General features: G+C 41.1%; 1 protein-coding gene across 3 annotated transcripts in view; it reads left to right on the forward strand.

Annotated features, from left to right (window-relative positions):
- Positions 1 to 22,848, forward strand: part of CDH18 (cadherin 18) — an 849,773-nt gene that overhangs the window by 584,486 nt on the left and 242,439 nt on the right. For all 3 annotated transcript variants that reach the window (XM_084618628.1, XM_084618629.1, XM_084618630.1), the window contains one exon: positions 18,309 to 18,798. In XM_084618628.1, the coding sequence (XP_084474754.1) occupies positions 18,571 to 18,798 (228 nt within the window). In that variant the 5' untranslated portion in view covers positions 18,309 to 18,570. The remainder of the gene's footprint in view (positions 1 to 18,308; positions 18,799 to 22,848) is intronic.

The raw sequence follows: 22,848 nt of genomic DNA on the forward strand, positions 1-22,848 counted from the left end.
CAAAGTAACTGCCTGGAAGTGCTGTCGGCAGTCTTTAGCAGAGCACCTACTCAAATATTTTGCCCTGTCGTTTTCAACTAGAATGTTTGTGTGTAGAAAAATCAGTGGAATTCATGATACTTTACGTATGTTACACACGTAAGTTTTTTCAGTTTCTGTTTAATTTAGATAAAGAAGCAAGTAGTTATAACTAGAGCTGGGCAGAATTATTTCAGTATAAAAAAAAAAGTGCTGAAAATGCAGTTTTAGTTTACCCAAAACTGCAAATTTAGGTTGAATTTGGCAAGTAGTTTCAGGGAAAAATGGAAGGGGAACTTTCTAAAAAAAAAATCAAAATGTTCTATGTTGAAACTTTTCATCTAAAAAAAGTCACATTTCAACTTTTCATTAAGAAAAAAAAAGTTGTTTTGAAACTTAGCTTGATTTAACTAAAAAAGCCCATACAATAAACAAAATGTTTTGTTTCAGGTTGAACAAAACATTTTGTTTGCCCAGAAATTATTTGTTTTCCAATTTCTCGTTTCATTAGGAAAAACATGGGAAAACGTTGTCATTGCTATATACAGTAATTTTATTTTTCGATTTTGCCACTGACCTGAAAGCTCAGTTGTTGCTCAGCACCTCTGCCATCAACATCTTGTTCCTTCTCTGTTAATCCTTTAAACAGCATTTTTGAAAGCTGTTGTCCAAACTTTGACTGATAAACTTATCCTCTGTAGTCTAATGTACTGTTTGCAGGACACTCTTGTGATGGGTCAAACAAGATTTGGAGGTTTGGGGCCGTAGGGATTAATCTCTAAACATCTGGATAAGGTTTAGTGAAACTTCAGAACTATCAAAATTTCTTATGTCTGCCACATGTAGCTGGAAATCTTGTGAGAATAGCATTTATTGCTATTTTAGCACTTCAATTGCCAGTCTTGGCAGGCAGGTGGAAGTGCATGAAAATGAAAAATAAGAGAGAGTTAAGCAATCTTTTTAAAACATCAGAAAAGATTTGGTTCAGGTGCAGGCTGAAGGTTCAGATCACTGCTTCTGCTGTTCTTGACTTTAACCAGCTGAGAGAGAACTGAACCTCAGTCTTCACTGGTTAGGTATTTTGCCAGCAGCTGAGCTATTAAGCTGGACTTCTCCTCAACATTTGAGCCACAGTTTCTGAGAGATCAGGCTTTAAGAAGCCAACTAAAGATAGACATGGGGGTTTATATTTTAAGCACAAATTAATGAGTTTTTCAGAATGATGAGGCATTTTGCTAGTCACTCATAGCATTTCCTCTCATATATTGTTGTAATTAAAGATCTGTTCACATTTCAATTGTGAACTTTGGCTTTGAGAAATTTATAACTCGAAAATACATTTGAGGAGGGAAAAAAGTTCATAGGAAAATTACATAAACAGTGCATAACATGTGTTTTTATTACCAAGATACTACAATTCATGCTGCGTGCTACTAAATTGAAAGGAAGTCTTGGTCCTGTTGAACTCAAAGGGAGTTTTGCCATTGATTTCAGTGGGGCCAGACAGTGCTTAAAGTGTACATGGGGCAGTTAATAAGGGGTTGCAGATCCATCAATAATTAAACAACTAAAAATAAAACTGAGCTGGGTCACTGAGACATGCACTTTAAGCAGTGTCTTAGTAAAGCTTCTGCTCCCAGGTTATGATAGACCGCCCCTTCCCTTTTTGTCAGACCATATTAAGCGCAGGAGCCAGGATTTCACCTTTGATTTTTGAGGAGTATGTCTGTAGACTGCTTAGCCATTTGAATCATGTATGGTTACCAACTTTATATGCAATGATAATTATGATGATTATGAGAATATCAAATCAGAACTTAAAATGATCTATAAATGCATATACCTTAAATGCAGAGCTGGTAGGGAATTTTCAGGCACAGATTTTTGTTGTTGGAAGATGTCAATTTGTCAAAACTGAAACTATTCATGAAAAGTAGTCAGTTTCGATTGAATTTCCTGATTCAAAACATTTTTGAACAAAAACTTATCAAATTGTTGAAACATTCCAGTGAAACATGTCCAGAATGAAAAGTTTATTATTTTGGACTCAAAATAACTTTTGGTTTTGAAATTTCTGTTAATTTATACTAAAAAAAAAAGTCAAAATAAAAATGAAACATTTCAAAATTGTTGAAACAAAACATTTCAGTTGACCAGATTAAAAAAAAAAAAAGTTTGGATGATCAGTTGGTGAAAATTGTCAAAGCTATGAATTTTAATCCCAACTCGGGATGCAAAACCAATATGAAATCTCATAAAATCTTGTGGAATAGGAAAATGATTACCTGTCTATGGCTACTTCAGTGCATAACCGCAACATTTTGTTGCCCTAACCCTTGTCCTTCCTCACATCACCACTTTCCTGTTGACTACCACCCTCACTTGCCAATCATATTTTACATTTAGATTGGACAGGGGTGGCGGAACCAGGGTGACAGCGGGGTAGGTGGGAGGCTTGTGCCCCTGCAATGGGAATTGGGGGGGGAGGGTGGATCTATGTTTCCACCCCGCAATATTTTTTGTCCTCACAGTATCTCTTAGAAGCCAGAGAGGGACCTGGCTATTTTCCACCGTGTGTGTGTGTGTGTGTGTGTGTTGTGAGGGACAGAGATGAGAGTGGGACCCAGAGGAGGGGCTGCAGTGGCCATGATTGTGCAGGAGCTTGGCCTGGCTGCCATGGAACTGGTAGGACCCGTCTGGGACAAGAAGTCCTATCTTCCAGCTACTGCAGGGCCCATGGAGACACCTGACCTGGGAGAGGGGCGGGAGCATGTGTGCTAGCTGTTGGGATGGGGGAATGGGACAGGACTCCAGCATCTGGGTGAGGGGCATGGGGGTGTCAGCACACAGGGTGCCAGCCAAGGTCTGCTGGGGAGTTCCGGGCAATAGGCACCAGATGCAGAGGAACTGCCATTGGAACAGTGGTAGGAACTGCCAGGAAGCTGGCTTTTGCCCCTCCCTCCATCTCAGTATCTCCCCTTACCCCCACCTTCTATCTCTTCCCTCCCCCATTCACAGGAGCCATCTACCCCTGCCAAGATTGGTAGCATTTGGGGACAAAGGTTCTGTCTTTTGGTCTGTCCTCTAATGCACCTTGCACACTTCTGGTAGCTGTCAAAAAATGAGCAACAATAACCATAGTGATTGTTTAGGAAACAACGGTGGCAATTGGTTATACTACATTTAGTTGCAAAGCAAGGAAAACAAATAGAATCAAGCAGTTAAAATGCATTTTGTCCATGTTCTGTCTGAAAAATTCACCTTTTAAGGCATGCTTCTACATAGGGCAGACATGCCTCTTGGCATTTAGAAAAGAAATGTTTTCAAACAGCAAGCATATTTGTGTGCAATAACTACTGCAAAGACTCAGTAGTTATTGATTATGATGGCTTTTTACCCTTTCAGATGTGTGATTTTACAATGCCTTATAGATCTAAAACTGTTACACAAGCATCATTCTTCCTGCCCATGTGCATACACTGTAACAAAGAGTGGAGCACAAAGGGGAGTTGAGCACCTCAACCCAGATCCAAAGGGACTTAGGTGCCTAAGCGGAGCCAGGTTTAGGGGCAGGTGACCCAGGTGACTGCCTGGGGTACAGGGCTTTGGAGGGTGCCAGGCTTGGGGTGCTGCTGTTGTTGTTAGTGACAAAAGGGAAAATAGAATGTTTGAAGTAATATGGTTCTGGTATTGTGCGTGTGGATTCATTTTTCACTGACCTCCTAGAATGTTCTGATCCAGTGGTGGGCAATCTGCAGCCCGTCAGGTGTAATCCTCTTGCAGCCCGCCATATAGTTTGTTTACATTTGGACGGCCGCCCGCAGCTCCCAGTGGCCGTGGTTCACTGTTCCCAGCCAATGGGAGCTCTGGGAAGCAGCACGGGCCTGGTCTTGGCGAGGTGCCATTTGGTCTAGGACTGGCCCTAGCCTAAGACACCAGTTTTAGGCTCCACTCTGATTCACAAAGCTCCTGCTTGGCTGCCAACTAACCCTGTAGGCAGCTGAACTAACTCAGAACCTAAATTTCCACTGTGTAAGTTCCCTAAGTTTCTGCTTCAGAGCACACGTACTGCAGCCTCACTCTAGGTGTCCAGTCGCCTATCTTCCATTTGAGCCCCAGAGCAATCCATGAAGCTGGGGAAGCTAGGCAGGTGAACACCTGTCTTCCCAGTGGCGGCTGAGCCAGTAGGCATGCTTTGAGGAGAAGGAGATTATGGCAGTATCCACTCTATAACTTTTGGCTCAATGCTTAGACCAGTCACCCATGATGTGGGAATCCCAGGTTCAATTCCCCCCTCTGTCTCAGGGGAAGAAAGGACTTGAACAGGGGTCTCCCATAACTCTTAGGAGAGTGTGCTAACCATTGACCTATTCTGATCTGGGGCTCGCACAATCACTCCTGTTGAAGCTGTTGCACTTTGGATAAATGTTTAAAGAGTTGCTGGACCAAAGAGAGAGATGGTCTATAGCCTGGTGGTTGGGGCACCCACTTGGGATGTGAGGGAGACCCAGTGTCCAGTCCCCCTGCTCCAATGACTTTAAGTATTTATCCAAAGTGGAACAGCTTCAGTAAGAGAGATTGAGAGAGCCCCACATCAGAATAGCTCAGTGGTTAGAACCCTCTCCTCAGAGTTATGGGAGACCTCAGTTCAAATTCTTTCTTATCCTCAAGCAAGGAGTGGGGAATTGAACTTGGTTATCCCACATCCTAGTCCAATGCTTTTGCCACTGCAATAAAACTTATAAAGTGTGTGGTGCCTGGCTCCCGGAGAGGGGTTCCTAGTTCTGGATTGCAAGCAAAGATAGGTGCCTCCTTCCAGCCCAGACTTACTCACCTATCTCTGGGGAGGGGTGAGACTTAGGACACACCCCTCTCATCAGCATCTCCCATTGGCTATCTTGGGTGTGGGGGGGGAGTCACTTAGCATTCTGGCTTTTAATGATCGCATTCTCAGGCCTGCATCTCTTCCCATTCATTGTATAGAGACCCTAGGTATCTAACACAGGCACTGTGGATTGCAGTGTTGTTCCTATGATTTTCAAGGCACCTAAAGTTAGGCACAGAAATACTGAATGTCACATTGTCTCAGTCACTTTTCAGCTCCAGTTCTAACTTCTATTGGTTTCAGTGTAATTTGGATGCCTAGGCACTTTTGAAAATTCCCTACGGTGCTTATCTGCATCACTAGGCACCTCAATACCTTTAAAAATCTGTCCCTTTTATGGTTTGCCTATTTTCAATTATCTGTTAAGGTGTCATGATTTTCACAGAAGTATCATTATTCACATTTGTTTGACAAATAATTTGTCTGAACAAAGTGTATGGATTACACAGAGATGGACAGCTGCAAATATTTGCTATTTAAGTTGCATAATTGCTCATCAAAATCACTTTTTGCTTGTTTGTTTGTTCCCTGATTGAATGACCTAACCATTATGAACAGGCTGAAGAAATCACTGAAGCTTTGATTCTCTTGGGGAGCAGCTTGGAAAAAGACAGAACAGGAGAATTTAGAACACTTAAAATATTTTCCAGTTCTCTCTTGTATATGAAATTGGATTATATTTGGCTAGATCTATTTAATTCTATACATTCTCCAGATTTAGAAATAGCTGGTATGGTGCTTGACAGAGAGAAAGTTGTAAATCAGCTATGGATCATTTAGCAGACTTTGCAACTTGCTTGGGTCACTTTCACGCTTCTATTAACCATTACCATTGTCATTAATTGCAGGTAGGCATGTAGAGTTTGCAAATAGTGGAGTCACCTATCTTGTTGTGTCTCTCTTGATTAGTTGCCTGAGTATCAGGGCTCTAATCAGGAAAGGGCTAAAGGAGTTCTTATGTATTCCTCCACTCATGTACAGATGCATAGTCTTTCATAAATCATATCTGCCAAACAAGGTTCATTTATTGAATCCACTGGCTTCTATTTTGTCGTCATATTTTACTATCAATGATTTACCATTGTATCTTATTGTGTAGTCATGCACAGTATTATTTTTTTTTGCAAATGGTGTGAATTCCTAGCTTTGTGTCACATATTTGACTAATTACTTCCATGTGAGATCCTTGAATGGGAATGAGGTAGGGTTGGAAAAATCCTTTGTCTCCTACTGCCATTTAATATAAATCCACATTTCTTGTGTCTCTTCAGTGCATTTATTAAATATATTGATCTACATAGTCAATCACTGTCGTAATTGCTGCTCACTGGAGCCATGTGTTACAATAATTTAGCAGCTGTGGTGAGGGATGCAACTCAGCTTGTGCATCAACATGTAATTATAGAACCAAACAGTTACACAGGTGCTAACCCACATATGGAAATGGGACTGCTCCTTTGTCATACTGCTCATAATCTGAAGAAAATAGTGAGGGGCGTATTTGGCCTGCAGAATCTCTATCCCTGGTGGTGTGTCTAGGGAGGAAAGATCTTCCCCTAATTCTGAGAGCACAGGGTGAGCTTTCAGACCTGAAGGTTAGAAAAGTAATCTTTTTCCTTGTAAATAATGCACATTTGCTATAGAAATCACTGAGAGCCAAAAGACCATGGAACCCCAGGTTGCCATTTTACAGTCACTTTTCAGGGTGGATCCACACTCTGATCAGGAGCTGAAATGATGAACTGTGAACAATAACTCTTCTCTCTTTAAAGTCAATAAAAATTGTAACTGAGCCTGAATACAGCTCTTTGTTCATGCCAGCTTGGGACTGACTGCTTGTAAAGCCCACGTGGCTCAGCTGTGCATCAGCAGGATCTTGTGCAGCAGCAACCACAGAAATGGTTTGCAGGTCAAATGTCCTGGCTAAACTGTCAGACTCTCTTTGAATGGTACCCTGCTGCTGCCTCCACAGATGCTGTCCCATCTCCAAGACTACTTGTGTTCCATGAGCAGCCCCATGCTTCTCCTTCAGCACCTGCACTTCTACAGAGCACTACGTTGGCACCTAAGGTCTTGGTCCTTCACCATCACAGCAGCAGCCAGGTGAATGTTCTCACTGAGCTGATGCCTTTGTTACAGGCAGCATTTATGCCTCATCCAGCACTGCTTACAGTTATGGGCCGCCTTCTTCCTCTGGCACTGCTGCAGTTTTCACTGCCTCTGTCCTTCACTGTGATACTGTCTCTTCTCTTGGTCTTGGCCTGTCCAGATATAACACAGCATTTACCTAGCTGCTAACAAAGAGCTTCTGTTGTGCGGTGGTCCTCACCCTCCTCGCTGCCTGTCCAGGAACCCAGCTAGATGAACAAGTGCATCCCTGCCCTTCATGTGTTCGTGGTTATCGCACAGACCATATTGCTGCTAACGCACCATCTCCCCACTCCCTCCCTGTGACTGCTGTCCATACTTTTTCTTGTTTTGGGGGGTCCTCATTTCCATTCTGAAGCCTTTCTTCCCTTTCTTCCTCCCAACTCACAAAGGTCTTTCAAATATGGCCTGTGGGACAACTTCCCCCTGAGTAATTTCAGAAACCATTTATTCATGCTAGTATTTGCACTCTAATATGACCTCAGCTAATTTAAATATGATTCATATTACCCAGTGAGGTAACTGTATGTTAATGCCTATTAAACTAATGCAGCGTGTGGACTCTGAATGGCTTTAAAACTGCATTTTGGCAGTGGAATATGGCTAGAGAAAAGTGGACCTTTATCAAACACTTGAATTGAACAAAAACCTTGTGGAACTTCAGGAAATGTGGTTAATTCTCTTATTTTCGTCTCTCTCTCTCTTATTTTCATATATAAATAAATAAAATCTCCACACTGCCTGATTTCAGTCAGGATTTTAATCAAATGTACTTCAACCCTTTACTTAGAGCAAACATAAGAGAGTCAGAACCCAGTAATGTCAGAGATGCTTAAGCAGCATGAACCAGTAATCTCTAATTTTTTGAAGAATGTTCCCATCCCTTTTCCTTCACTCCAGTCTCCAAATTTTATTTACCTTTATTACTCTGAGGTACTATATCTTGAAAAAGAATCCCATGCTTCTGCGGTAGTGAAAATAAATAGGACTGCCTGCTCTTGTAGTACTGAAGTGGGATATGAATGGTCTGAAACCAAAGCTATGAAGCAAATGAAAACAAGAACTCAGGTAATGTTTTCCATATATCCATGAGTGCAAAGGCCTCTACATCAAACAACAAATGCAGCAGCTGGTTAATCAGAGGAGGTTTTCAGCTATATGTGCCCCCCCACAAAACAACATATTAATTAGTGGCAATAATTTCATGATTGCTATCATTTGGAAGCCACAGTAACTGTAATCAGCAGTTAATGTAATAGTAGTGGAGGAAGCAATATCCTTTAACATTCGTGTAAAATCTAGCCAGAAAGAACAGGAAATGGGACATAACTTTGAGAAGGCAAAAAAAGGACTGTTATTTTTATTTTTCATGTATTCGTACAAAACTGGACCATGCAGCAGTGTTTATACATTAGGTGGAATAGAGAAGATGTTCTCATAGAGAGACAAATTCATACATTTTAAGGCTAGAAGGGATCATTATGCTCATATAGGCTGACTTTCTGCATAGCACAGGTCATAGATTTCACTTGGCAATTCTTGCATTAAGCCCATCAAAGGTGTGAGGCCTGGACCAGGATGTGGAATTGATATTATATTCTTGGACCAACATAAGTGAGAACTGTCAATATGCAATATTGGGCGTGCTGGCCGCCACTTCTGCTGCTCCCATTGGCCCAGGAACGGTGAACCGTGGCCACTGGGAGCTGCAGACAGCAGTGCCTGCGGACGGTCCATGTAAACACTGTCTCACGGCCTGCCAGCAGATTACCCCAACAGGCTGTGTGTGGCCCGCATGCCACAGGTTCCCCACCACTGATCCCAGGGACTCCAAGATCTCTTTCTTGGGTGGTAACATCTAATTTAGAACCCATCACTGTATCTGTATAGCTGGGATTATTTGTTCCAATATGCATTACTTTGTACTTATCAACATCAAATTTAATCTGCCCTTTTGTTGCCCAGTCATCCAGTTTGGAAAGATCCTTCTATAACTCCTCATAGTCTGCTTCAGATTTAACTATCTTGATTTATTTTGTATCATCTGCAAATTTTGCCTCTTCAGTGACTACCCCCTTTCCCAGATCATTAATAAATATGTTGATCAGCACAGGTTCCAGCATAGATCTCTGGGGGACCCTGCTCTTTGCCTTTCTTTAACTGACCATTTCTTTCTAACCTTTGTTACCTATCTTTTAATTAGTCACTGATCCATCAGATGACCTTCTGTCTTAGCCCATGGCATTTAGTTTCCTTAAGACCTTAAGAGACCTAATCAAAGGGTTTCTGAAAATCCAATTACACTACATTGACTGGATCATCTTTGTCCACGTGGTTGCTGTCACCCTCAAAGAACTGTGATAGATCGATGGGACATGGCTTCCCTTTACAAAAGCCATGTTGACTCTTTCCAACAAATTATGTTTATCTAGGTGTCTTATCATCCTTCTGTTCTTTGCTATAAGTTTCCACCAATTTGCCTGGTACTGAAGTTAGGCTCATTGGCCCAGATCTGTTCTGGAGCCCTTTTTAAATCTCAGCATTGCATTAACTACCTGCCATTCATCTGGTACAAAGGCTGACTTAAATGATAGGTTACATACCAGAGTTAGTAGTTCTGCATTTCATATTTGAGTTCCTTCAGAGCTCTTGGGTAAATACCAACTGGTGACTTATTGCTGTTTATCACTTTGTTAAAAAAAAAACCTCTCTTCAGGGTCAGGGGGAGTGGTAGGGGAGCATTGCCTAGTGGTCAGACCTTTGCCCATGACCTGCAGTGGAGTTATTAGGGCATCCGGGTCACTCCCACTCCATCAAGCTTTGACCCAGGACCCTTTGATGGCTATCAGTGATCTGACAGTCAGGGGATGCTTAAGGTTGTCCTCCCTGGTCCAGTTCCTATCACTCCTCCCTTTGTGATTGCCCCAGAGTCACCATCTGGGTTAAGGCAGTGTGCAAGGTGTCTGCTCACCACACAGCACCTGGTGGTGGCTGCTCTCTTTCTTGCTCAGGCAGCAACTGCCTCCTCCTGCGCTATGGACTCCTCCCCTGGGAAGGATCAGTCCCGGGCTTTCCCCTGTTGGGGTAGTCCACACAAAATAAAGGGTAATTAACAAACTCAGAGTCCACAGGAGAGGGAGGGGGAATTGCTTCCCTCTGAGGCTTTCTCTGTAGTAGGTCCTCTTTTCCCTCAGGCAGGAACCTTTTCACAATTGTCGTGGGGAGAAATTTTGCTTTTTCCTCAGCTCTTCTCTGCTGGAGCTTCAGATTGCAGGTTTGCTCTTCCCTGGTCTGCCACCAAATGAACTGCTCCCTTGCCTTTTAACTCCTCCTACAGGTAGAGTGTGATTGGCTGACCAAGACTAGTTCCTTAACCCCCGGTTGCCCAGTGTGGGGTTTCTACAGCCCATCACATAAACACATTAATTTAAGACAGTACTTCAGATTTGTCACCCAAAAAGACCAGGTCTCGTAGTATCTGCTCCATATCTGCAGTGAAGATGAATTCAAAGACTTAATTTTGTTTTCTACAATGGTCTTCTCCTTGAGTACTCCTTTAAAACCTTTATTATCTAGTGGCCCCACTGCCTGTTTGGCAGGTTTTCAAAATGCATGGGTGTGATGATGTAGGAACAGGGGAAACTTTGGGGGAAGGAATAGCCTATACAGGAGGGATGGGCTCCACCTAAAGCAAAATAGACACAGACTGCTAGCACATAAAAAGGCTGTAGATTGTTTTTGTTAAATTAATGGCTGGAGGAAAGTGCACAGTTGTAGGGGAGTACACAGTTTGTGCAGAGACATCCTGTCAAGGTTCCTTCCCCACTCTGAACTCGAGGGTACAGATGTGGGGACCTGCATGAAAGAGCCCCTAAGCTTATTCTTACCAGATTAGGTTAAAAACTTCCTCAAGGTACAAACTTTGCCTTGTCCTTGAACCCTATGCTGCCATCACCAAGCGTGTTAAACAGAGAACAGGGAAAGAGCCCACTTGGAGACGTCTTCCCCCAAACTATCCCCCCCCCCCAGCCCTACACCCCCTTTCCTGGGGAAGGCTTGATAAAAATCCTCACCAATTTGCATAGGTGAACACAGACTCAAACCCTTGGATCTTAAGAACAATGAAAAAGCAATCAGGTTCTTAAAAGAAGAATTTTAATTAAAGAAAAAGTAAAAGAATCACCTCTGTAAAATTAGGATGGTAAATACCTTACAGGGTAATCAAATTCAAAAAATAGAGAATCCCTCTAGGCAAAACCGTAAGTTACAAAAAAGACACAAAAACAGGAATATGCATTCCATTCAGCACAGCTTATTTACTAGCCATTTAAACAAAAGGAAATCTAATGAATTTCTAGCTAGATTACTTACTAAGAAGTTCTAATACTCCATTCCTGTTCTGTTCCCAGCAAAAAGCATCACACAGACAGACAGACCCTTTGTTCCCCCTGCTCCAGCTTTGAAAGTAACTTTTCTCCTCATTGGTCATTTTGGTCAGGTGCCAGTGAGGTTATCTTAGCTTCTTAACTCTTTACAGGTGAAAGGATTTTGCCTTTGGCCAGGAGGGATTTTATAGCTCTGTATACAGAAAGGTGGTTACCCTTCCCTTTATATTTATGACACATCCCGTAGGGATTAATTTCTTAAAATGGAACTCTATATCCTAATATAGACTATAGGAAAGAAGTTGGTAAAGTACAGGTAAGAGTTAGTAAGGAACAGGCAAATGTAAATGAGTCCCATTTAAACATAACACATGAAGGCAAGCAACTGAATTTTAATAAAATGTACAAGTGCTTATATACAAATGGTAGAAGTCTAAATACTAAGAATGGTGAACTAGAGTCCCTACCATTAAATGAAGATATTAATATTATAGGCATTGCACAAACTCGGTGGGATGATGATAGTCAGTGGGATATTGTAATACCAGGGTAGAAAATGTATAACAACATAGTAGGTCATGCTGCTGGGAGGAATGGCACTCTGTGAAAGAAAGCACAGAGTCATGTAAAGTAAAACTCTTAAATGACTCAAACTGTACTATAGAATATCTATGGATAAAAATTCCATGCTTGAAAAATAAGAGTTCAGCAGTAGAAATACATTGCTGTCTACTTGACGAGGATGGTGACAGTGATTGTGAAATGCTCAGGGAGATTAGAGAAGCTACAAAGCCAGAAAACACAATCATAATGGATGATTTCACCTATCTTCATATTGACTGGGTACATGTCACCTCAGGGAGTAATGAAGAAATAAAATTTCGAGACACCATAAATGACAACTTGGAGCACCTAGTCCTGGAACCCACAAGGGAAGAGGCAATTCTTGATTTAGTGCAAAGTGGAGCACAGTATCTGGTCCAAGAGTAACTATAGCTGAACCACTTGGTAATAGGGATCATAATGTAATTAAATTTAACGTCCTTGTGGAGGGGAATGAATATACAGATATGTACACATACCACCACAGTACCATTTAACTTCAAAAAGGGGAACTAAGCAAGAATGAGGACACTAGTTAGACAGACGTTAAAAAGAGCAGTCACGAGTGTAAAATGCCTGCAAGTAACATGAAGACTACTTAAAAGCATCATAATAGAGGCTCAGACCAAGTGTATACTGCAAATAAAAAAAAAGACAGTAGGAGGACCAAAAGAATGACCCTAAAACTAAACAGCCGAATAATGGAGGCCATTAGAGGCAGACAGGCATCCTTTAAAATTTGGAAGTCACATCTTACTGAGAAAAATAGGAAGGAGCACAAACTGTGGCAGGTTAAGTGTAAAAGTATAATAAGGCAGGCCAAGAAAGAATTTGAGAAGTAACTTACTGAAGATGCAAAAACTAACAAACTTTTTTTAAGTTTTTAAGATAGACACGCTAGTGTGTCAAAACATCACACCTAAATTCAGAAGGCTGGGACCTTAAATCCTGGTTGAGCGTGATGTTTCTAAGGAAATAATTTGGTTTTTTTCCCCCAGTATGATACTGATAAATGCATTCACCACTCTTAAATATCTAAACCACCTTATAACATGCTGTGAATATTTCCAGAGTACTTCACAAAAACCAAAGGTTGAGATTTTTAAAAATCTGACGAGTCTCTAGCCGAATAATTTAAATAGAAGATGTGTTGCTAAATTCCCTAGCCAGTTTGGAAAATCTCATCAGGGAAGCATGATTTGTGAATCTCTAGGTCCATTTCTTAATTATGGTACCTTACCACAATGCTAGGACATGCAGAGCCAACAGTTGGGCTATCAAATTGTCTCTATATTGGCATAATACAGCAGTTTGTTATATTGGCACCTGAGTACCAATATGAGATTCAGGGCCTCTCAGGGGAGGGAAAAGTTTGCCCCAGGATTCCTATTTGAGAGGCCCCCTCCAAACCTGAGACACACTGTGATCCCCTGGGCCAGGTCCCAATAACTGAAGTGGTGAACTCGACCCAGCCTCCAGGACAGGATCCGAGCCACTACAGTGAGGGTGAATACCGTTTTGGCTTCATCTCCAACCCTTCCTACTGTGGTAATTTTTTTTGGAAGGGTGGAGGTCCTCAGCTTCAGATTTTGCCCCAGGCACCCAACAAAAACTGTGTGGCCCTGCTGAGATGCCAAAGGAAGGATTTGCTTATTTAGGGAGCTTACCCACACCAAATGGGAGATTGCTTCTTTTTGGACTTTTGACACCTGCTGTGTACATATTCTTTTGTATACCACATTTGGAGCAATCATGCAACTACTTTCTCAGCAAACAAAATGGTGTGTTTGTACCTTTTATCTGCAGTGTTTTCCTTTTACAAATGTTGCTTTCTTCTCCTTTTATTGTGATGTGTTTCACCCTTTTAGAACGGGAATCCTAGTATTATGCAATCTGTATAGAAGCAGGTTTCACAGGGTACTGCTGTGACAACTCAGAACATTAGAGATTCTTTCCTTTTCCGTTGTTTGTGGTTTGTTTTCCCTTTCTTTTTTGGTTTTACTTGGGCAGCATTTATTGATTATTCTCAGCAGGAGTTGACTACAGATCAAGGTGAATAACTTCACATTATTCATTTCTCTGCATGCAAACTGTACACAAGAATATTGTAGCCTATCATGCATCTATTCATACTGTATAGCTGCCTCTAGTCATTAAACTTGAACAGTTCTTTCTATACTCATGTATGATTACAAGCATTTTATGTTTGCTTTTTCTCATGTCCTGGGCAAAATATGTCATCAGCTGACTTCAGTGGGAGTTGCACATAGCTACATGTGACACAGAACAAGAACCATTGTTATTGTTTGAAAAATAAAAAAAAAAAACATACGGGGCCCATTTCTATCAGTTTTGCATTCACATCTGTCAATACTGTGTGCTGACTTTTGTTATAGGATGATTCCTATAGGTTGATCATAAATCCAATTAATTTCTATAGGCTGATTCACAGATCCAAAGGCAAAATCTGGGATTCAAATGTATACTGTGCATTTGTCTGATCCACTAGCTGATAGATAGTTTCATACGTTTAATAGTGTTTTCATCTGTGTAAGATATACAGTTGATCTTTTTCATTTTTCAGAACTTTTTACTGTCTGCTTGAATCATCTATAATTCTCAGATGCATGCTATCAATTTACGAGATCAATCTCTTATTGAGACAGAGCTTTCCACGGTATCTTTCATGATTGCCAAGTTACCACGTGTTCTTTTCTTTTTCTTTCTCCTGTGCTTATCTACCTTGATGTACTTTCTTCAGTCATTTTCAATATTCTAAGTCTTCTGAAAGCAAATCCATCTCAGAGAGAGAGTTTCACCCCGTATCTTGCACAATTGCAACGTTCCCACTTGGCCTTTCCTTTTTCTGTCTCTTGATGCCTTTTCTTTAGGCACTTTCAGTTTGTTTTATCTCACACAAAATTTTCTATCATTGTTCATCTTCTTCAATGTTTGTCTCATTCTTTTCATGCTATCTATCTATCTTTGGTTCATCATTCCTGTTTGTTCTCATTCTTGCACTCTTTCTACTCCACCATTTATTCTCTCCTCTCCATTCTCTCCAAGCTTCTCTCACATTTCATTCCACATTTTACACCTGCTCAGTCCACCTAACCATGGCTTAATGATACAGTTGATAAGAGTTAAAATAAGTGCATTAAATAACTTATAATATTGGGTTTCTACAGTGACATATTAAATGAAAGATCTGCATTTATCTGGTTTGGAAGCAGCTTATGTGTCTTTAGGGTTTTTAACATTTCACAAAAGAAAAACGGCATGAATTTATTTAATTCCCATTATCTGATCATTTACTTTTTATGTTATTACATTTCTCATACTCTTTGCAACCATGAAGTAGTATCTAGAGGCTTTCCCCCCTGGTAGTTGGCTAGTGATCACCATATCTATTTAAGATCAATATAATTCAGTATTTGTAGATAGAGATGTTCTTTACTGGAAGACACTGTAATACTATAAAAATAGTTTGTTTTAGCCTGACTCCACTGGGCCTGTGTATAGTGTGTGTGTGTGAGTGAGAGAGATATCTATGTGATAAACTGCACAGGTTGTGATACATCTATTAGGCATGTTTGATCACATCACTTGACATTAATCCATCAGCCTCAGTACATATTCTAACATTCTAAAATCCTGAGCTGTTTCAGTAAGTGATCATTTAAAAAAAAAATTCCATTTGTTTCCCTGCTCAGCTCCTTAAACAAAAAAAAAACACCACTGCCACCACCACAACAAAAATACCAGCCCAAGTCCTAGGATGGGAAAAATTGAATCCTGGAACAATAAGAGTTTTTATGCATAAAATTAGCAGAATTTCAAGTCTAATCCCTTATGATTCTGTATATTGAGAAAAAGGAATTTTATACCATTGGAAAAAGAATACTTCTAGCGTTTTAGTGGCAGGCACTTGGTTCTAGGGTTGGAAGATGCTGAGATATTAGACGATGAAGTTATGACTTTTTTTGTACAGAAGAACTTTTTAAAATCATTTGTTAGACATTTTAATTGTATTATACATTTTTCTTTTCTTTTGAGTCCTATACATGTAACAAAAGGACCTGGTTTTACAGGTGGAGGGGTAAGATAACTGGGCCCAAAAATATCCTAAAACATGTTAAGATATTTTCATAAATTATCTGGAATATATAGAATGCCTGATTATGTGCTTTTGTATAAAGTGTTTTTGAATTTCACATACATGGTGACCATGTCAAGCCATGCTGAGGGAACCTTTTGTATGACACCATACCGTGATGACATCCCCATAAGTCCAACTGTACAGGTTGTGGATGTAGAGAAATAAGCAAGATGTTTTAGGGACCCTTTCATATGTAATGCACAACTGAATGTGATGGGACTTCATCTAGCCAGCAGGAAGAAAAGGGATCATGGCTCCTTTAAAGTGCCCCACTGGCATTGGGTTATGAGGGAGAACAAAGGGGGGAAATTGAAGTGGCCAGAGCAGGTGGGGACACCATGAGCACCAGGGGATAGAGAGTGGGGATGTATTTATATCCCAGGCCCTCCAGATGGAACCCTTTCCTCTCATCATATCCCGCAGCATCCAGCTATAGGATGAGAGTAGTACTAGGTATTATGATCTGATGTAGGCATTGAGCTAATCAACTTTTTCTTTCTGTTCGGGGCTCAGAAGGAATATTTCCCTCACCACTAAACTGTCCAAGTGGTGGTGGGCTTTGTATGCCTTCCTTAAAGCAGACCAGGCACCTAGTGGGAGATGTAACAAGATGCTGCAGATTAATAGGTAGCAAACGTGGTAAGTGTCCAGTGCAGGTACTCATTACAGAGCGGCTATGGTTCCTGATAAACAGGAGTAGGAAGTGGATTTAGGGGAAGGCATCCCCTAAAGAAGCTGGGCAGTGGGAGTCAGGGTTCCTGGTATGCTGGCGAGATAACCCTCAACAGTCATATACAATGTTAGAGAAACAAAGCGGGGGAGGTAATATCTTTAGTGGACCAACTGCTATTAGTGAGAGAGACAAGCTTTTGAGCTTACGCATAGCTCTCCTTCAGGTTTGTGTAAGCTGAAAAGCTTGTCTCTCACCAATAGCAGTGGAGCCAATAAAAGGCATTACCTCTCCCGCCTTGTCTCTCTAATATCCTGGAACGAACAAGGCTACAACAACACTGTGTACATAATATTGTAATTTTAAAATGGGATTTTCAAAACTGATCAGAGCTGTCCTAACTCCATCATTTTTTTTTCAAAATCAACACACTCGTGGGAAACATTTCAGTTTCAACTAAAGTTCAGTTTCTGAGGGAAATATTTTACCAGCTCTAGTCCTGATAGAGAGAGAGAGAGGAAATCAGTGAACAGAGTGCAGGTGAAGTAGTCAAACGTTTATGAGAAATGCAGTTTATCACAAAATTCTGTAATTGTTTATCTGTTTGTCACCGCCACATATGTGCTTGCGTATACATATGTGCAGCACTCTATCCTCAGACAAGGAATGAAAGAGGTCTGTGACAAGAACAGTCAGTGAATGTGAAGGAGTTGCCTAGATTTAGATATATAAACATCTGTTAAAATCAATCATTAAGCTGAATTCAAATTTAGGGTCAGTTTGCATGTAGGAAGGGTGTGAGTTTAGGGTTCAGGAATTGCTTGGGCCCACCTTAATTACTGCTCAGCTTGGACTGAAGCCCTCTATGCAGCCACATAGGAGGTAAAACACAGGCACTATCAGTTTATGATTTGGTCATACAGTTCTGTGAACTTGCCTCAGTTTTGACCTGGAGTCTCCACACTCATTCTTTTTTTGCCCTCTCTCTCGAAACTACCAGTAGCCACGATGGTGGTTTTCATAATGTTGACCTGCTGTCCAGTTGAAAATTCATGGAGACCAACAACTCATTTCACATAAACTGCTAAACGCGATCAATCGGGTAGCAGTGGTTTTTGATTACGACTGCTGATGCTGTCACTCTGAACCAGTAGGTAAAAGGCCTAATCTCGTACTACCAGAGTCCCTTGAATCATCCAGTCCTTATATTGCACACATTTTACGTACTTTTAAAGAGCCATACTAACTTTTAAGGTGCTTTCACAAAAACAATCAGAAAACACTTCCACAAAAGATTGAAAATAAATGTTGATTGGTTCTGTCAAAGGTTCCAACACCAATTAGCACAGCAGTGGGTACATCACCTTTTGAGGTTGAAAAGCTCTAATTACTGTTTCTAGTGATTTGTAAGTGGTTTTCATTTTTTTCCCCTTCTATTAGGTATAAAATGGTTGGCTGTGGCAGTCTATTGTGAAGATCTCGGAACAAATACCAGAAATTTCTACACTCAGTTCTTCATGATGTAAATGCAGTGTGACCTTTCCCCAATGGGCAGTTAAACCATGGACATACTAAAAAAAACATTTTGGACTGTTTTTCTAAACCAGGCTTCACCTTCCCTCTTGGGGACCTATTAAGGGATTACGTCTGAAAAGAAAACCAAAAGAGAAAAGGAAACCTTGAACTGGAAAGTTATCCTACAATGAGAATTACGAGCACATCTTGTATCTGCCCAGTCCTAGTTTGTCTCTGTTTTGTGCAGAGGTGTTATGGAGCTGCTCATCATGGCTCCATCAAGGTGACCAGAAATCAAACCAAACACATAGAAGGTGAAACAGAAGTGCACCATCGTCCCAAGCGTGGATGGGTATGGAACCAGTTCTTTGTTTTAGAAGAACACCTGGGACCGGATCCCCAGTATGTGGGAAAGGTAAGTTCTTATTTCTTTTCTGTAAAGGGGTACAGGGACATTAGGAGAGGAATATATTGTTGTTCCAGATGCCAACCTAGCTGATGTCTCCTGTAAAGTTGGAAGCACCTCAGAAGTCAATGATGTTAGACATTCACAAAGTATTTTATTTGCCCACTATCCCTATTTACAAATAATAATCATGGTGAGTAAAAAAGATGACATACAACTATAAAAAGTTGCAAATCTTCCCTGAGAAATGCTTTAGGGACAAGATTTGTCCAACAAGTTGCAGGCCAACTTTGAGATCCATGTGAAGAAGCACCATTTTGGAAGGAGTTTCATTGGGACTCTTCCTCTATCAGAGGGTATATCATATGCTTCCCTCCACTGCTGGCCATGTGTGCATCTGGGGGGATAATGGCACCATATCTACCACATCCATTTAGGATGCAACTTTAGAGTGGTAGGAGCCCAAGGAGAGTGCAAGGACTACATTTATGTCTGGCTTTTATGCAGTGAATTCAGGGGAAAGGTCCCTATGCTTTCCCACACCCTTACGCTCCTGTGTAGGTGTCAACCAAAAAACTGGCTCCCAGCATGTGATGTTGTCTGTATGAGATAATCCATGCTAAAAAGTCATTACAAGAACATGAAGGCTGCAAAGTGTCATTTCCTGACTTCTGAGAGCCTCCAAGTTACAGGCGTATCTAAACACTGTTCTCTTCTACACATTGTGATACAGGCTTTCATTAAACCATGTTAGTTTTTCCTTAGGACCCCCACCTCACTCATTGCCCAGGATGGATGGTGCTCAGGACATGAGGCAGCTATTCAGTATTTTTTTTTTCATCTCCCTCATTCAATGTGTGGCCCCACGCCTCGTTTGCTGCACTCAGTTCAAATTCTGCACTGAATAAGGATATTGTTTTTCCTTCTTTCTTCATAGGGTTCTCTTTGGTGCCAACCATTTTAGTATCTTAGTGCCTCACAAAAGTTAGTGAATTTATCTTTGCAGCAAATTCCTTACAATGGGAGGTATCAGTATTCCATTTTACATTTGACCATTTGTAGTTTACATTTTTACATTTACATTTGTAGTTCTGATGCTCTAATTTTATTGTAGAGATTGACCAATATTATCATACGTAGCTTTATTTATTATTATTTTTATTCAAGAAGGGAAATCTGTAGAGACTAAAATAATACTAGTAATCAACAGAATTTAAATCATGGTTGCTGTGTTAGTGTCTCTTCATTTTGAGAAATAGGTTTCCAAACTGCTGTAATATTTACGGTAATTTCTTCTACATAATCTAGGTTTCATCTGATGTGCCTTTAATTTGACAAGAGATTTTCATACCAGGACCGTAGATTTATGAAGGAATGGATGGGTGGGTGTGTCTCTGTAATTCTAGGCATCTGTTCAATGTCACTGACCTGCCAATGCTGTCAATTATTAATCAAGTCATCTATTCTGCCTCATTGGTAGTAGTATTAGATCATGCCCTTTCACATTTTTCATACTCAGTTTAGGAATAACATCACAAGAGCAGAGTAATGGTGTAAAATAATGTTATAATGTTGCAGTCATTGTCACTGTAATGTTCACTAAAGACAAGAATAGGTCTCTAATCAAAATGGTGAGGTATCTCATCCTTATTATGAGGATGGATTAATTTTCTGTCACTCACTGTGTGTTGTACAGTATGTGCTCAGACATATAGGCCTTAAGGCCAGAAGGGATCATCGTGATCATCTAGTCTGACCTCCTGCACATTGCGGGCCACAGAACTTCACCCACCCACTCCTGTAATAGACCCATAATCACTTGGTGAGTTATTGAAGTCCTCAGATCATGATTTAAAAACCTTAAGTTACAGAGAATCCAACTTTTACACTAGTTTAAACCTGCCATTGATCCATGCTCCATACTGCAGAGAAAGGCAAAAAACCCCAAGGGTCTCTGCCAATCTGACCTGGGGGAAAATTCTTTCCCAACCCCAAATATGGCAATCAGTTAGATCCTGAGCATGTGGGCAAGACCCACCAGCCAGGCACCTGGGAAAGAATTGTCTTTAATAACTCAGAGCCCTCCCCATCTAGTGTCATATCACCAGCTGTTGGGGATATTTGCTACTAGCAGTTGCAGATTGGCTACATGCCATTGTTAGGGAGTCTCATCATACCACCCACTCCATAAACTCATCAGGCACAATCTTGAAAGCAGTTAGGTTGTTTGCCCCCACTAGTCCTCTTGGAAGGCTTTTCATTCCTCTGATGGTTAGAAACCTTTCTTTAATTTCAAGCATAAACTTGTTGATGGCGAGGTTATATCCATTGGTTCTTGTGTCCATATTGGCGCCTAACTTAAATAACTCCTCTCCCTGCCTGGTATTTATCCTTGTGATGTATTTATAGAGAGCAATAATATCTCCCCTCAGCCTTCTTTTGCTTAGGCTAAAGAAGCTAAGCTCTTTGAATCTCCTTTCCTAAGGTAGGTTTTCCATTCCTCTGATCATCTGAATAGTCCTTCTCTGCACCTGTTCAAGTCTAAATTAATCTTTCTTAAACATGGGAGACCAGAACTGCACACAGCATTCCAGATGAGGTCTCAGCAGTGCCTTCTATAATGGTACTAACACTTCCCTGTCTCTACTGGAAATACCTCACCTGATTCATCCTAGGATTTAATTAGCCTTTTTCACAGCCACATCACATTGGCAGCTCATAGTCACCCTGTGATTAACTAATACTCCCAGGTCTTTCTCCTTTGTCACTTCCTACTGATAAATCTCCACTTTATAGCAAAAATTCTTGTTTTTATTCCCTAAGTGAATGACTTTGCACTATCTGGGGTGCCTCAATGTCCAGGTTACTTCCCCCCAGTGGCTACTAGAGATGGGAGAGTGAACCCAGGCCCGCCCACTACCCTGGATCCCAGCCCAGGGACCCTGTAGATTGCTGCCATCTGCTGTGTCACTTTAACAATGTTGCATGGCTTCTCTAATTCCCTGGGCCAATTCCCTGTGGCACCACATCATCTTCACCCTTACCTCAAGGCCTTGTCCGAATGGAGTCCCAGCAACCAACTATGGCTCCTTCTCACTCTCCCCAGCTTCTGATTGCACTGCCCTGTCTGTGGTTCTGTAGTTCCATCAGCCAGCCACAAACCATCCACATTCCTACAGCTCTAGCAAGGAACTGAACTCCCTCTGGCCCTGCAGCTTTTCTTATACTAGGTGGCTGGGCTCTGATTGGCTGTGTCCCACACAGGCACTCTAGGAGGTTTGGAAGACCCTCTCAATTTCCCATTTTTGGGGCGGGGTGTGGCAGGGCCATGAGGCCTCCAGCAGGGGGCCTCAGAAGATCTGGTATACCCTGTCACATAAGTACTATATTACCAATCCTCCATTCATAGGATATAACCTATTAAAAATCCTTGCTATTATGTTTTAAATTTCATATTCCAGTTCCTTTAATATTCTTGGATGGAGATATCTGGGTGCCCTGATTTAGTCTCATTAAGCTGTTTGATTTTGTGTTCGACATTGTATGTGGTAATTTCTACTTCCATATCCTTATTTCCATTAGCCACCCCGCCACTACCCCTAAGGTTTTCATTACCCTTATTAAAAACTGAGACAAAGTATTTGTTTAAGTGTTGGCCCATGTCTAGATTATCTTTAATCTCCACCCCATCCTCAGTGTTTAGTGGTCCCACATCTTTTTTCCTTGTTTTCTTTTTATTTATATGACTATAGTACATTTTACTATTGGTTTTAATCTCCTTTGCAAGGCCCAACTCTGCTTAGTTTTTGGCTGTTCTCACTTTCCTGCCCTACACTTTCTGACTGCCAAGAGGGAGCTTTCCTTGCTGATCCTTCCATTCCTCATAGGCTTTCCGCTTTCTCTTAATCACTTGTTTGAGATGCTTGCTCATCCAGCGTGATCTGCAACTCCTCCCTACAATTCCCTCCCCCTCCCCTGCTTGGGATTCAGGCTTCAGATAGTTTCTGCAACTTTGACTTAAAATAATTTCAAGCCACTTCCACATTAAGATCCTTTAGT

The sequence above is a fragment of the Lepidochelys olivacea genome, assembly GCF_965140295.1.
Source record: "Lepidochelys olivacea isolate rLepOli2 genome assembly, chromosome: 2".
Taxonomy (NCBI): domain Eukaryota; kingdom Metazoa; phylum Chordata; order Testudines; family Cheloniidae; genus Lepidochelys; species Lepidochelys olivacea.